The 16,652-nt window shown below is 55.9% G+C and overlaps 1 protein-coding gene across 1 annotated transcript in view; it reads left to right on the top strand.

Annotated features, from left to right (window-relative positions):
• Positions 1-16,652, top strand: part of NSG1 (neuronal vesicle trafficking associated 1) — a 28,983-nt gene that overhangs the window by 3,618 nt on the left and 8,713 nt on the right. Inside the window, exon 3 of the mRNA XM_027598146.1 lies at positions 582-698. Within this exon, the coding sequence (XP_027453947.1) occupies positions 582-698 (117 nt within the window). The remainder of the gene's footprint in view (positions 1-581; positions 699-16,652) is intronic.

Raw genomic sequence — 16,652 nt, 5'->3', positions numbered from 1 at the left:
GGACGGGGCTCATCGAGAGCTGCTGGGGATGCAGGGAAGGGTGTGTATGGGGCAGAGCAGGGCAGGTGCCTGGGTGGAGAAACCTCCCCCAGTTCGCGGTAGAGAGCGGAGGGAAGACGAGCCGGGAGACCCTCTGGGGGCCATTGCAGGGGCAGGAGAGGGGGAGGATGGCGGGGTCAGGGCTGAGAGATGCGAGATGCATTTCCTTGAAGGCCTGCCGCTGCTCCTTCCTGATCCGCCTCGCCTCTCCCCTCGCTCTGCCCATGGCGGAAACCGAGCGCACTCCTGGGCCACCGTGTCGGGGTTAGCCCTGGCACCCACTGGCTGGGTGGCCTTTGGCCGATGAGCTTCACTTCTCTGGCCCGGAGTTACCGTCTTTCCCTCCTGGGGCTGCTCTCAGGATTATTCACGGGCCATTTCTCTCAAAGTCCTCGCACCGAGATGTCCAACAAAGGGTGGCTGTTCACATTCTTTTTGTGACACACCTGTGGGCGAAATGGTGACTTGTCCTCACCGGGCAGGTGTGTCTGCGCGCATCTGGCTGCGCTGCTGACGCTTTGCTTCCCTGTTTCCCGGACCAGGTGGTTGTGAAAACGAAGACCGAGTACGAGCCTGACCGCAAGAAGGGCAAAGCGCGCCCTCCCAAGATAGCGGAGTTCACCGTCAGCATCACTGAGGGGGTCACCGAGAGGTTCAAGGTGAGCGGCCCTGGATGGGAAAGATGCTGCTTTGGTGTCCATGGCGTCAGGGGGGCGGCGGGGGGGCGCCACACTGGCCCCTGGAGTGACGGGAACAGGGCCCACCCCAGCTGTGCAAAACCCGCCCCGTGCCTTTGCAAATTCCTTCTTTATTTCCTTCATCTTCCAAAAGGACCACACATAACTTGGCGGGGGCTGTTTTTGTGTTTAAAAAATTTTTAATTTTAATTTAGTATTTTTTAAAATTCCGGCACAATGAGCATGCAGTGTTAAGTGAGTTTCGGGGGCACAGTATAGCGATTGAACGGTTCTGTCCATTTCCCAGTGCTCGCCCTGGTTCGCGCGCTCTTCATCCCCTTCGCCAACTTCACCCCTCCGCCCGCCCTCCCGCTCCCTGGGTTCTAGAGAACAAGCCGCCCAGTTTGTTCTCTAGAGTGAAGAGTCTCACTTAGTGGGAAAACCCACCCCCAAAACTTTCTCTTAGACAACGGTTACGGGCAGGTGAACAGTCACTTTACCAGACTTTCCGAAGGAAGCAGGCTCACACAGAGGTAAGGCGGCCCACTTATTACCTGCAAGACCCGGTTCGGGGCCGCCTCCTTGTTCCAGCTGAGCTCAGGGAGCCTCCCCAGAGGTCAGGACTATCCGGACAACCCATCTTGCAGACGGGGAAGTTGAGGTGCAGAGAAGTCACGGCCGTCCAGGCTCCAGGGGCCTGTGCTCAGCCTCCACCCTTCAGCAGCCCTGGCGTGATGTGGAGGTGCGGCGCTTGGCTGGCCGGTGTTCCCTGTGCCCGGGCCACTGGGGGCACTCACTCGTGGTCGGGGAGGCCTTGCTCTGGACGGCTCTCCAGGGAGGAAGAGCTGCTGAAAGGGGCAGGGTTCCAGCCAGGCCAGGGGTGGAGCTGTCCCCAGCGTCAGGTGGCCTCAGAGGGTGGAGACAGCTGCGTTGGTTGAGGAGCAAGTCAGGATGCTGATCTTCTGGAAACTTGTTCTTTGAGAAACGCGGGAGACGAGAGAACGGCCCTCACTCACCCAGATTCAAAGGGGTGATTTGAGAGACCTTGCGGAGTGGCCGTGGCTGCCTCTCTGGTGGCTCTGTGTGTGGCTGTGTGAGCAGCTTGCGGGTGTCTGGGTGCACAGACGCTTGGACCCCCGACCCCTGCAGTCCCCCAAAGCACCTGTGCACTCAGCGTCCCGTTCGTGTCATGAAAACCCTGGGCACTGGTTACTAGCTGCAAGTGAAGCTCACAGAGCTGAGGTGACTTCGTGGGCCAAGTAGGGAAGCCCAGGGTGTGCCGTGACTCTGAATCCCTCCTTGGCATCGCTCCAGCCTGCCCCACGGGCTGGAGAAACACGGTGCAGGGCCTGCCGGGCCGGCGGACCCCTCTGAGCCGCGATCTTTTGTGTCTGCGGGGTGTTCACCCGTGTGATTTATCTGCCCCGAGAGGCGGGCACGTCTGGTAGAACCCACTTTCTAGCGGCAGGATTGAGGTGCAGAGAGTCCCACGTCTGGGGTTCCTGCTGCTGGTATGAGGATGGTGTACGGGCTGAGATGCTCCTCGGGTGGCTCCTGGCTGGGCAGTCTGTATGTGTCATTAAGTTCACGGCCAGGACCAGATTGGATTGACCCAAGATCAATCCGTCTTCTGCTCTGACCAGCCGGCTTCGCGTGTCTTCTCTGCGGCTGCTCGGATGACCTGCATTCCCCGTGCCCTGGGGATCGCCTCCTGGCTGAGGCAGAAGTGACCTCAATTTCAAGGTCATCCTAGCCATCATTCTGATGGCTGACACCATCTGGGTTTCTCATGCCTGATTTGACCTTTGCCCTTCTCAGCCCTGGCATTTTAAGTCCCCCCAGAGTGGGGTGCTACCTTTCATCCTTTGGGGTCCATTGTGTGCCAGGCTCTGTCCCCCAGCTCCGGTGTCCTTCGTTTGTGTTTTTCCCGCACGCTCACCTGTTACGGGTCCCCAGGGCTCCCGCTGAAGGCATGGGGGACGCACATTGGCCACCAGGGCTCTCGGCAGCATTCGTGTGGTTACCTGGCTCCAGGTGCCCAGAAGCCGAGGGCTCAGAACATCTGAGCCCGTCCCTGTGGACGGGGCTGTGGTGGCAGAACCCTGCCTCATCTCTGCCCCCACCTCGTGGGGGATGTCCAAGAAGGTGATATATACAGTAGGCGCTCAGTAGGGCACTGCATCGCAGTGAGCCCGTTCCCTAGTCTTATACTGAAACCTTCCGGGCACGTTCATATGCTTAGCCTCCGTGGCCTCCTTAGTGTTCACAACCACGCTGAAGGGGGCGGCGCGGAGGCTTTAGAGTCCCAGGTGGTCTCGGGGGGCTGGGGGGCTTCTGATTGGTCCGAGCCTCCGAGGCCAGTGCCTTTCCACCCCCGCTCCCCCGGCCTGCCACACACACCTCCGCACAGGCCCGCCTTCCAGCTCCTTCCAGGGCCAGCTCAGCCACCAACTCCTCCATGAAGCCTCCGGGGATTGACCTCACCCTCCTGGGGCCTCCGATGCCCTTTGTTAGGAGCAGTAACGGGATGAAAACCAGGAGTGCTCCCATGAGCCAGACACCGGGTCAAGCTCGTGAGACTTCCCAGCTCACTTAATCCTTGTAAAAAACCTCGTGAAGTGTGCCCTGTCGTCCCCGTTGCACAGTGGAGGGGAAACTGAGGCAGAGAGCTTGGCCCGGGGCAGCCTGCACCTGGCTGTGACACCCGAGGTGATGTGGCTTCCCCCCTGGGAAACATGTTTACACGGGCAGCTCCCCTCTCCAGGCAGCCCACGTTGCTGCTTTTTCCATTTTTTTTTTTTTTAGAGATTTTATTTATTTATCTTAGAGAGGGGGTGGGGCAGAGAGGAGGACTTCCAAGCAGATTCTGTGCTTCTGAGCATGGAGCCTGACCTGGGAGCGCGATCTCGCAACCTGAGCCAAAATCAGGAGCCGCCCGCTCAACCGACTGAACCCCCCAGTGGCCCCTGGACTACTGTGCATCTCAGAATCCTTTGCCTTTGTTGATTTGAAGCCCCTCCTGGTGAACCTCTGCCTGGGGCCCTCCGTCTGTCCCCTGAGCCACACAGAACACAAGTCAGCCTCCTTCCCAGCAGCCACGTACTTGAGTCTTCTCCGGCGTAAGCCTTACTTTCCTCTGGTCTCTTCCTTCACGTCACAGCATCCGGGCTCCCCCTGTGAGGGGCCCAGGCTTCTCTTCAGGTGTGACCAGGAGTCCTGGTGAGGTCCGGTGGGGCGGCCTCTCTCTGCCAGCCAGGATAAGAGCCTGTCCTCTCTGGGGACGTCCAGGCACCTCCAGCTCGATGAGTCACTGGGTGACGAGCCGTGCTGCTGGCCTGGAGTACGTGGTGACTTGGGGAGGCTTCCAGGGTCTGCCTGGGGGACCCTCGCTTGTCGAAGAAGGCAGCTCCCAATAGAGCCCTCTCTCTAGGCCACGTGTGGGTGTAAGCCCTTTCCAGGTGTTAACTCACCAGTTCCCTGCCCGGATGGGCAGACGACCCCCAAGGTCACAGTCAGTGGCAGAGCGTGAGCTGAACAGGGTGGCCTGGCCCACTTGACTGGGAGGCCCATGGGCCAGACTCACACAGCTGAATGCCCCGCGTTCTGTGGACACGTCAGGCTTTTGTGCCAACACCCTTCTGAGCGGGGAAGGAGATGTACCTGGTTCCCCATGCACCTGCCGCGGGTTCTGTGCCTGAGAGGCGGCCCCCAGAGCACCGTTCCTCTAAGTGTGGGACCACTAGCACTGAAATCACCAGAAGTTTGATTTTTAACAGAGGAACCCAGGACCCTGGGAACGCGCACTGTGATGAGCTCTCCAGGTGATATACTGAGTTTGTGGATAGAGGTGCATCCTAGCGCAGGGGCAGGGCAGGCTCAGGAGGGCTGACGCCTTTTGGAAATGCCAAGGGCGTTCACCCTTCTGGAATGTTCTCCCAGCCTTTTATCGCCCAATTATGTGTCTGGCATCTTTGAACGGAGCACCCGATAGGGCATGTTTGTCCTGTGCGGCAGCAGCCGGCTGAGGGGTGGGGAGCGAACCTGTGACGGGAGGCGGGGGGGGTGGAGGGGGGAGATCTGCCTCCCCCGAGGCCGCACTGGGGGCTCCGTCACAGCTTTGGTCTGGCCAGAACCTCTTCCGGGCAGCTTCCATGTGACGCCCAGCCCGGCCGTTCCTCGGCCCTCCTCATTTCTGTGCGTGAACTGCAGGGATGAAGCCGTGTCTTTCTGGCTGTTGAAGCAACAAGTAAATAACGCGTCCCCCTTTGTCTCTAATTTGTGCACTTCAGGAGCAAGGAGTTGGCTGCTTTGCATCTCCTCTTTATATACCTTTGGATGGCATCCTTGAGATGAGATGTCTTTTTGGATGTTACTTTACGGTTATCGCTCGGGGATGAATCTCTTGGCTCCGAGGTTGCTAGGCTGGTTGCTAGGTAACCGCTGATGGGGAGAGGGTTTTGTAAGACTCCGCCACACTGGGATTGCTGGATGAATCACCCAGCAGCGTCAGAAGCCGAGGCTTCCGAAGAGGTTAGTGTCAACGAGGAAAAAGTGCTCGTTTAATTAATTGGAGGTGGATTTATGCTGAGAATCAACACAGGTTGAGATGTTTCTCAAACTAAGTAAACCTAAACATTCTTCCAGTGGCGCGAGCGGGGCAGAGCGGAGTGTCAGGGTGTGGCTGGGGCTGCTGCTGAGGGTGCCCTCCCATCGCAGAAGCTGGCGGGGCCATAATTAGGCAGATTAAAGGAAGGCTCCATCAGGTTCTGCCTTGTGGCTGCCCTGATGGAGAGCTGTTGAAGTGTCCGAGATCCACACACCTTCTTTCTGTGAGTTACAAGGTTTCCGGTGAGCGAACCGCTCGCCCTCCGCCTGGTGCCACAATACCCTCAGGGCTCTGGGAGGGTCTGAGCGCCTTTCGTGGTCCGCAGGGAGCTGGGAGGATGTCCTGGAAGGAGAGTTTGTCTGAATGGCCCCCGGGCTTGGCAGTCGGGGCTGCCGCGGGGCTGTCCCTTAGCATCCTGTCACAAATGATTCTGTGGGCGGTTTGTATCTTTTTCTCACATCCTTAATGACCTTGAGCTTCCTGTGCACCCGTCTGTTTTCCACACTCTCCAGTAATCCCCCGGTGTGTTTCAAGATGCACTTGTTAAATATTTATGAATGGCAACACCATTTCCTTGGCATTTGGCAGTGAGGGAGGTCTTCGTGCACGGCACTGGGGACCCGAGGATGGCCTGTGGACACCCCCCTAGCCGTCCGCTGACTACCCTGCCGGCCTCGGTCACCAGGCTCTCCGGTCGCAGGGCTAACGGTTTTCTGGCCCAGCTGTAGAGTGGGGGCCTCATCCAGCATCCGGTCGTAAGCTGGTTGAGTCATCTTGGGAGAAGGGGTGCCTGTGTGTTCACTTTTTTGTGGGTCACCTAAAATATTTAGTGTTGCACATGCTTGAAGATGTCAGGATGCATCCTGTTTCTCCCAAGGTTTTTTTGTTTGTTTGTTTGGTTGGTTGGTTTTGTTTTTTTTTTTTTTACTGCATTACTCAGCAGAAAACACATTTCCTTTGCCCTCCCCCTGAGGTGCGGAGGGCAGAGGGAGCGGAGCGGAGGAGGAGTGAGGAGGACTAACCTAGCCATCGACCCAGTGCACGCTCAGGCGCTGAGCCGCGTGAGTGTTCCTCTTTCCGCATTGGTAACAGTCTTGAAGGTTGATCTTGCTCAAGGCTTGACTTTGGAGGTGGGGAATCAAGGTTAGAGAGGCTAAGGAGCGGACTCCAGGTCAGCCAGCTAACCAGGGGTGGACGTGGGATTCAGACCCACATCCACCTGACACCCCGAAGCCCACCGAGCTCTGTCTTCCACACCAGCTGCTGCGCAGGCCCCATGGGACAGCTCTTCCCTGCCTTAGACGTCCCGGCTGGGCAGTGACCCCCCCCCCCCCCGCCCAGAGGCCCCCGGCAGGAGGAGAAGCCCCAGGCCAGGAGGAGCAGATGACCACAAGCAGACTCAAATGGCGCTCGAGCCCCTTGTCTGTAAAGTGGGGGTGTCGTCAGTTCTCCATCGGCATGGAGAGAACCAGCGCGTGTGGACCAGGGCCTCGTAGGCCGAGTGGCTGTGTGCTTCGTGGCCCGGACTGGGGCACTCTGGAGAGGGGCAGTGGACACTGTGCACTTGGGATGCGAGGGCAGGCACCACCAGCCAGGACTGTCCTAATAAGCATCTAGGAGAAATGGTCCCCTCCTTATAAACTCCTTATATAGTTTCGCACCCCGCACCGCCCCCCAAGGCCCATATTCTATACGCATCCCTTCCTGGCTGTTCTTTCCAGAAAACGTCCCTCTTGCCTCCGGGGCAGGACTGCCGGGGCTCGGACTCCCCGTCTCCCCAGGACCCCTGCCCTCCCCGGCCTGTGCCTCCCATGCCTCACCTGTGTCGCCTCTCTCCCCTCGCCCAGTTTTCCTTAGTGTGGTAAAATATACATCACATACTGTTCAGCATTTTAAAGTGTTCAACTCAGTGACATTTAGTCCCTCTGACGTGTCGTCCAACCCTCACCACTGTCGAGTTCCAGACCATTTCATCCCCCCAAGAAGAGACCCCTTACCCATCAGCAGTCACCCCGTTTCCTCCTCCCGCCAACCCCCAGCGGCTGCCCCCCGCCGCCAACACCGGCCGTTCTCGGCCTCTTTAACTATAGGTAGCCTAGTGGGTGCGCGGTAGTGTCTCATCGTGGTTTTGATTTGCATTGCCCTAGTGCCTGATGACGTGGGTCATCTGCCCCTGTGTCCCGTTGGCCATCTGTGTGTCTTTGGAGAGATGTCTCTTCAAGTCCTTTCCCATCTTTAATTGGCTTGTTTTTGTGTTGTTCAGTTGTACTCTGGATACGACGTTCTTGTCAGACACATCATTTGCAGATATTGGCTACCGGTCGGTGGGCTGCCTTTTCAGTTTTCTGCTCGTGTTCTTTGCACACAATTTTTAAATTTTGAAGTACAATTTATTTTTCTCCTTCATTTCTTGTGTATTTGATGGCAGATCTAAGACACCACTGCCAAGTCTAAGGTCATGAAGATTTGCTTCTTTTGTTTTGTTCTAAGAGTTTTATGGCTTTAGCTTTTATATTTAGCCTTTATTCCATTTTGAGTTAATTTTTGTGTCTGGTGTGAGGTAAGTGTCGAGCTGTTTCTGCGTGTAGATAGCCAGTTGTCCGAGCACCATCTGCTGAAGAGACTTCTTGCCCCATTGAATGGTCTTGGCGACTTGATGAAAAACAAAAACAGTTGATCGTGGACATTGTGGGTTTTATTTCTGGACTCTGTTCTGTTCCACTTACATGGGGATTCTTACGCCAGTACCACACCGTTTTAATTATCGCAGCTTTGCACTAAGTTTTGAAATTGGGAACGATGAATCTTTTGATCTGTTCTTTGTTTCCAAGATGCCTTTGGCTCTTTGGGATCCCTTGCAATTCCATTTCTGCAAAAGAAGGCTGTTGGGTTTCTGCTAGGGATTGCACTGAGTCTGCAGATCACTCTGGAAGTATTCTTGTCTCCACAATATGAAGTCTTGCACTCTGTGAACACAGGATGTCTTTCCATTTATTTGGGTCTCTTCTCATCTCCCCTAGCAATGTTTTCTAGTTCGCAGCATTCGAGGCCCTTCCCTCTTTGCTGGAGGCCATGAGCTCCAGCAGTACCAGCTCTACCTGACACCGTGGCCCCTGTGGCTCACACGGGATCTTGTGTCAGGCTGCAGCTGGTGCCAGGATCTCGGGACGTGCGTATTCTCCTCGTTTGAAATCCCAGTGTTTCTGAGGTCGTGGTGTTTGATTTGTTAATAAATAAGCATATATATGGAAACCCTGCCCTGAGCTCTCCCCTGAGCCCTGCTGCTCTCACACACTGTGCCTTCCAGGCCACCACCCCCGGCAGCGGGGCCCGGGCTACCACGCGCCACCGTGGGGCACAGTGGCCGGGGGAAGCGCATAGCGTACAACCCCTGCATGGTCACTGTAGCGCCTTCCTGGTGTCTCCTGCTCCAGAGCCCTTCTTGACAGCTCCACAAAGTGACGCAAGTCTTGGGACTACGTGGAACTTGCTTTCTCTCCCGCGCCCCTCACACACACACCTCAGTCAGTGGCACACATTGTCCTCCAGCCAACTGGCAACGCCTCCACGGGCTGTGAGAAATGGGGACTTGTCACCAAGGGGCAGCTGCCTCCCGAGTTCTGCCGTGCCCAGGAGCTGCCTGGCTTCCTCCTCCTTGATGGGGCACACAAGGACCTGTGTCCGCTGGCTCATGTCACCTCCCGCAGGACATGTGATGCTCCAGCCACATTAGCTGGACACACCATATTCCTTGACACCTCCGGGCTTTGGCACAGCCTTCTTCCTCGGGGAGCACCCCTCCTGCCCCGACGAGTGGCTCCTCCAAGACCCAGACGTCCCCCCCCCCCCCGCCCAACCCAAGTCCTGGCCAGCACAGTAGAGGGTCTGCCAGCACCCCACCCAGCTCTGTGGAGGAGCTGTGACGAGTTAACACCTTGCAGCAGAGACCAGGGCTGATGCTGTGTGGCCAAGGACAGGCCAAGGTGGCCACTGTCTTGTCTGGAGGACGTGCACCAGCCACTGGGGAGTCCACAGATGGAAGAAGGCAGGGCCCCGGGCCCAGAGGCACTTTTGGCTTTTCTGCCTTTGTGGCCCCCTTCCCCCTTAAAAAAAAAAAAAAAAAAAGGGCAAAAGAAAGGACATTATCTTATGGCTGCCTTGGCCTGAAGAAGACTACCATCCAGACTGCATTCATGATTATTATATAATTATTTCCGTTTTTTCAACAAAATTAAAAACCATTTTTGTGGGTCGCTGAAAGCATCACAGGCCCCAGCAGTGGGCCTCGTGTGCCCAGTAGAGGCAGTGGCCCTGCGTCTAAGGAAGTGCCCTTCTCCAGGCCAGCCCCCCCGCCCCCGCCTCTGTCCCTGGCCTCCAGGCCCACTGCCACCCCCGGGAGCACAGGTGGGGGCAGGCCCTGGCTGTCAACCCAGGCTCTCCAGGCCTCCAGGAGCCCACGGAGGGCAAAGCAGGCCCGGGTCCCGCCTCCTTCCTGAGCGTGATCGTTGGCTTCATAAAAGCCAGACAGACTGGCACCCCTGCAAACTGAATTTATGTTCCATTTGATGCGGGGACGCTCTGGGTTGGCTCCAGGTACCCGAGGGCGGCTCGGTAAGTGCTCACAGAGAAGATGGAGCTGGGCGGCCTGCCAACTGGATCCAGTCCCTCCCTCCCCCGCTCCCTCCCTCAGTGGGCGCTGGGGAGATGGGCTCCAGAGGAGGCAAACTAGCTCCGTGGGGCATCTGTAACCAAGTACCACCAACTGGGTGGCTCAGAACAACACACATTCATTCTGTTACAGTTCTGGGGCTTCTGAAGCCTTGAATCGGTGTCACTGGGCAACGTCCAGGTGTTGGCAGGTGCTCCTCTGCGGGCTCCAGGGGAGGACCCGTGTCCCGGCCTTTCTCAGTTTCCAGGCCCACGGTCCCCACATTCCTTGGCTCGTGGCCCCTTCCTCCACCTGCAGCCCAGCATCCTCCAGTCCCCACTGTGTCTCCTCTGCCTCCCTCCTGTCGGGACCCCTGGGATTTCACTTGGGCCCACCTGGATAATCCAGGAGAGCTTCCCCATCTCTAGACCTGGATTTAATTCATCAGCAGAGTCGCTTTTTTTTTTTTTTTTTACTATTTATTTATTTGACAGAGAGAGACACAGCGAGAGAGGGAACACAAGCAGGGGGAGTGGGAGAGGGAGAAGCAGGCTTCCCGCCGAGCAGGGAGCCCTGACGCGGGCCTCGATCCCAGGACCCTGGGATCATGACCTGAGCCGAAGGCAGACGCTTAACGACTGAGCCACCCAGGCGCCCCTGCAGAGTCACTTTTTGCATATAAGGCAACGTGCACAGGTTCCCGGGGTTAGGACCCAGATGTCTTTAGGGGACACCGCTCAGCCAACCCAGCTCGCTTGCCTCACGCTGGTCACCCGTGTTGGCTGAGCCTCAGTGTCCCTGAGGGTAAAATGCAGTCGGGAGGATTACCTTTGGGTGCTGTCATGAGGAGTACGTGAGCTTTACTGAAGCTGCCTGCCGCAGCACAGACCCTGGTGGAAGTCTCTGGAGCTACTCTTAGTAGGGTATTTTGGCATAAGGGAGCCAAGGCTGGGGCGGGAGCTCAGCAGCCCCCAGGTTCCAGGAATTCCGTGCCGAAGGGGGTCCTCTCTTGACCCCACGGTCCTCAGCTCCGGTTGTGTACAGAAAGCGTCTGCAAAGTTCTGAGTAATACCGGGGCCAGCATTCTGCCGGTGCTCTGGGTGGGGTCCCCTTGTTGGGATCCTTCGGGGCTCCTGTGATTCTCACACACAGCCGGGGTGGAGCCCGTGCGTTCAGGCTGGGTCACTGCATGTGGCTCTTCTTGCAGGTGCCCCTGGGCTCTTAGCGCCACCTGGGTGTCTTGTTGGCGCAACTTGAAGGTGTTGTCTTTTCAGGGACTGGGCCTCCATCGCCTCTAAAGGAAGGTGCTGAATGTGGTGGTCTCCGAGCATCCTCAGGCTCCAGGGCTGACACTGTGCGGGAATGGGCTTCCCACTGTGTAGCGAGGGCTCACTCTATGCCCCTGGGTGTCCAGCATGGGTCTCCTGGGCTCCCCGCTGTAAACTCGGGTGCTGGGCTGGCATGCCCCTTTCCTGGCAGAGAGGGACCCAGAAGTCAGGGGCGGATGCCCTTTCCAGAGCCGCTGTGTGTGGGGACCGAGCAGGCCTGGGAACCCAGGGCTCTTGACATGTGTTGGGCAGTGAGTGGCCAGTTTGTTCTTCCAGTCAGAGTATTTTGGAACTGGTTGAAAGATGGGGCCGCTGGTGGTGGGGGCTCTCCAGGATGCTTCTAGTCAGGCCGTGTCGACGTTAGAGAAAGCCTCAAGAATGCTCCTGAGAAAGAGGTATGTTTGGCTAGGTAATTTCACACTTTTTTTTCTGGAATATTCTTAGTTGTCTCATGGGAGAGGGGGAGGTTTGTGAAACTCTCCAAGTTGGGACACCCTTCGATTTCACTTGAAACGCTGGGAAATAGTCCGTGCATGCACTATTGGTGTTGGGAGAGGCTAGGATGTTCCAGAGCCTTCCTGGAGGCAGTGGGCCTGGCCAGGGTGTTGAAGGGTGAGGAGGAGAGAAGGTGGTGTGGTCTGGCATGCTGGGGAAGGACAGGGATGATAGCAGACAGAGAACACCCATGGGGGAGGCGAACCAGCGTGAGCCCCCCCAGAAGGGCTCTGGCTTATGGGGCTGCATGAGTTCGCTCAGGGTCGTCGTAACCCAGTGTACCACTGGGGCCTTCACCAGCAGAAACGGGACAGTCTCGCAGTTCTGGAGGTCAGAAGGCCCGTCCACGTGTGGGTGGGAGGGCTGTGCTCCCTCTAAACCTGCAGGGGAGTCCTTCCTTGCCTCTTCCTCCTTTCTGGTGGCAGCTGGTGACCCTGGCATTCCTTGGCTCAACCCTCCATCTTCACGAGGTTCTCCCTGGGGGTCTCTGTGTCCAAATTTCCCCTTTTTATAAGGACCCAGTCGCACTGGATTAGGGCCCACCCTGATGACCTCAATTTAATCACATCTGCAAGGACCCTATTTCCAAATAAGGTCACATTCAAAGGGTCCAAGGTACAAGGCTTCCATATTTTGGGGATGGGGAGAAACAATTTAACCCATAAAGGGCCTGGCACGTGAGGCTGGCATCTCTTCAAACCCTTGATCCCTGGTCATTCTCCTGATGAACATGTATGAGCACGAGGCTTTTCTTCTCCAGAGATGACACAGGCAGGCGATCTGCTTAGGCACACAGTTGGCAGGTGGTAGAGCTGGGATCCAATTGGGGATCTTTCTGGAAAGGCCCATGGCGCTCTCCTCAGGCCATGATAACCACAGGGGTGCACTCTGCCACATGGTGAATAGGAAACCCACATTTCTCTTCCTACTGTGGGGCACTTCCCAGGCCTGTGCAGACTCTGGGCCCAGGAGAGGCTCAGGGTTTGCAAAGGTGTGGGGGTGGGAAATGGGGACAGCCTGCAGGGGAAGGGTTTTGCCACACCAGGCACCCCCTCCTGACTGTCTGTGGATGTCTTTCTTTGCCCCTCTCCCTTGACTATTGCAGGAACTGTCACGGTCTCTTTTCTTGGTTCTGTGAGCTCCTCGGTCATCGGGCCCGGGGAATCCTGGATGAAAGGCCCAGGCCAGGTTCCAGGAGGAGGGCCGCAGAGAAAGTGGTTCCTCGCAGCCCCGCCGAGAGATGGGGCTTATTTTTAAACCTAAACAGATGGGGCGCTGGGAACCCAACACAGGCGTGGCTTCCAAATTCAAGGGACAGGTTTAAGAATGCCCTGGGATGTGAGATTGTGTGTGTGTGTGCGTGTGCGTGTGTGGGTGTGTGTGTGTGTGTGTTTTAATTGAGGATTGTTTGACATACACCGTTATGGTAATTTCAACTGTGTAACACAAACACTCACTATAAAAATGGGATTGTTTGTTTTTTTGCCATTGAGTTGTAGCAGTTCCTTATGTATTCTGGACCTTAACCCCCCTTATCCGCTACATATGACTTGTAAATATTTTCTCCCACTCGGGAGACCATATTGTTGATGGTTTCCTTTGCTGTTCCACTTTTAGTTTGATGCCCCACTTGTCTGTTTTTGCATGTGTTGCCTTTGTTCTTGGTGTCAGATTTAAAAAAAATCATCGCCAAGACTGATACCAAGGAGCTTAACTCTGTTTTCTTCTAGGCGTTTTATAGTTTCAGGTCCTGTGTTTAAGTCTTTAATTGCTTTTGAGTTAGTTTTTGTATATAGTGTAAGAAGGTGGTCCAGTTTCATTCTTTTGCATGTAGCTGTCCAGTTTTCCCAGTAGCAGTTACTGAAGAGACTGTCCTTCCCCGTGCATATTCTTGGCTCCTTTGTCATAAATTAATGGACCGTGTATGTGTAGGGTCATGTCTGGGGTCTGTATTCTAATTTTCTGTCAGTACTACACTGTTTTGATTGCTTTTGTTTTGTAATATAGTTTGAAATCAGGGAACACGATACCTCCAGGTTTGTTCTTCTTTCTCAAGGTGATTGCTTTGGCTATTTGGGGTCTTTTGTGGTTCCATACAGATTTGAGGATTGTTTCATTTCTGTGAAAAATGCCATTGGAATTTCAATAGGGATTGCATTCTACCTGTAGATTGCTTTGGGCAGAACGGACATTTAAACAATATTAGTTCTTTCAAACCATGAACACGGAATATCTTTCCATTATTTGTGTCATCTTCAAGTTTTCTTATCAGCGTCTTAGAGTTTTCAGTGTACAGGTCTTTCACCTCCTTGGTTAAACCTGTTCATAGATACTCTTTTAGATGCAATTACAGATGGGATTTTTTTTTTTTTTTTTTTTTTTTTATTTAAGAGAGAGCATAGAGTGAGAGAGCATGAGCTGGGGGAGTGGGAGAGGGAGAAGCGGGCTTCCCACTGAGCAGGGAGCCTGACCCGGGGCTCGATCCCAGGACCCTGGGATCATGACCTGAGCCGAAGGCAGACACTTAACCACCTGAGCCACCCAGGCGCCCCAGATGGGACTGTTTTCTTATTTTGTCTTTTTGATGGTTTACTATTATGTATAGAAATACTGCATATTTTTGTGTCTTGGTTTTGTGTCCTACAACTTTATCGAATTTGTTGATTGGTTCTGAGAGTTATTTGGTAGAATCATTAGGGTTTTCTATATGTAATATCATGTCATCCTGCAAATAGTGACAGTTTTACTTCTTCCTTTCCAATGTGGATGACTTTTCTTTTTTTTAATGCCCTGGCTTGGACTTCAGTATATGGTGAACAGAAGTGGCGTGAGTGGGCATCCTTGTCTTGTTCCCGATCTTAAGAGGGAAAGCTCTCAGCTTTTCACCATTACTATGTTAGCTGTGGGCTTGTCCTAGATGGGCCTTTATTATGTTGAAGCATGTTCCCTCTATACCGTGTTGAGAGTTTTTATCATAAATGGATGTTGAATTTTGTCAAACGCTTTTCCGGCATCTCTTGAAGATGGTCACATGTTTTTATCCTTCATTTTATTCGTGTGATGTATCACATTGATTTGCGGGTGTTGAACCATCCTTGCATCCCTGGAATGAATCCTGTTTTATTATGGTGTATGATCCTTTTAATGTATTATTGAATTCAGTTTGCTAATATTTCACTGAGGAGATAACAGTCTAGCAGGGCTTCTGAACCTACTGTGTGGCATGGGCCTCTTTTGGGCATGTTTTCAAATGCCTAAAGTACAAAGGGTTGTGAGGCATGTGGGCTGGCTCAGTCATTAAACGTCCTACTCCTGGTCTCAGCTCAGGTCTTGATCTCAGGATCGTGAGTTCAAGCCCCATGTTGGTGCAGCCTACTTGAAAAAAAATACAAAGGGTTCTGAAGGAAACTAGTTATATTAAATACAGCTCTTCCCACAGACCACCCTGCCTGGGTGAGGCAGCCTTGCTGCCCTGGACGGTGCAGAGCCCTTGAAGCTTGCTGCCCCCAGGGGCTGCGAGCGGGTAGCTGGGTCCTCGGCAGGCAGATTTGGGGTGAATCTGGGGAGGAGGCTGGGGTAGGACAGGGCAGTGGGCCTGAGGGAGGCTGCGTGGCCTGGGTGAGAGCCCAGCTCTGCATCTGCTGGCCGTGTGACCCGAGTGAGGGCGGGAGCGACGGGGTGGCACCTGCGGCAACAAGGGCCAACGCTTCCTTCCCGGCGTGCACTGTGCCCGGGCGCTGTCGTCAGCCCTCCCCCGGCCCTGGGAGCTGGGTCCTCCTGTTGCCACTGGCAGGCAGGGGCCTGACCCAGAGGAGCTGAGCCGCTTGCGCAGAGCTGCCCATCCCAGGTGTCAGCCCCAGCGAGGCTGCTGCTCGCGTTGGAAAGCGTGAGGGTCCCAGCTGCTGCGTCTGTGGCCATGTGGCCCTGGGGCTGCCGCCCCCTTGCCTGTCCTGCACATTTGACCTCCTTCAGCTCCATGCTCAGCCACCCCTGCCGTCCCCCCGGGCTTTCTGGGGTCTGTGGTGGTGTTCTTGCTGTAGCCGCCACCGGAACCCTGTGGTGCCTTTCCTGTGGGCACTTTGGGCCCCAAAGTATCGGTGACTTCATCCAGTGTCTGTGTGTCGGGCATGGGCTCCATCTGCAGTATAGACCGTCCTGGCCGACTGCAGTTTCTCTGGCCCTAGAGAGGGTGACGGCCCTGACGGTCCAGGTGACGGTGTCCCCAGGTCACAGGAAGGGAAGAGGGGGGTGGAGGACAGAGATGGTGAGGGGGATGGGGGGGACTTAGGGACGGGGGGGAGGGCCTCATGGGGGGTGACACAGAGGCTTCTTGTGTGCTTGGGGCCTCAGGGACAGGGGTCGCCCCGGCCCAGCGAGCTCGAGCTGGGGAGGGGTGGGCATGCAAGAGGAGGGAGCGTCTGGGTGCTCGTGGGCCCCAGGGTGTGAGGGTCACCTGGAGTGGGCCAGAAAGGGATGGCGCTCTAGGTCGGGCTGGCCCCAGCCCTGGTGCCTGGCCGGGGCTCCCCACCGCCCCCCACAGGCCTGGGGAGGACCCTGTAGGCTGGTGGCGAAGAGCCTGGGAAACGGGAGTCCCTGTCGTTCTCTGTGGGCATCTGCCCAGTTCCTGCCGCCCTCGTACCCCCCACAGCACCTGCGAGGTGGGGAAGTGTCATCTTGTGTCACGGGTGAGGGGGCCGGGGGCCAGAGAGGCGTGCCTGAGGCGGGTGGAGGGGGACGCCCGGGGCGGGCATCTGTCCATCTGTCCCCCTGGTGGGCATTCCTCACACCCATATTGTCATGGGGCCCAGCGCTGCTCTGTTCTTTCACAGGTGGAGAGGCTGTACAGTAACGGAGGCCCC

This window comes from Zalophus californianus, chromosome 2 (genome assembly GCF_009762305.2).
Source record: "Zalophus californianus isolate mZalCal1 chromosome 2, mZalCal1.pri.v2, whole genome shotgun sequence".
Classification (NCBI taxonomy): Eukaryota; Metazoa; Chordata; class Mammalia; order Carnivora; family Otariidae; genus Zalophus; species Zalophus californianus.
Note: the sequence above shows the minus strand (reverse complement) of the source record. Positions and strands in the feature narration are given on the sequence as shown.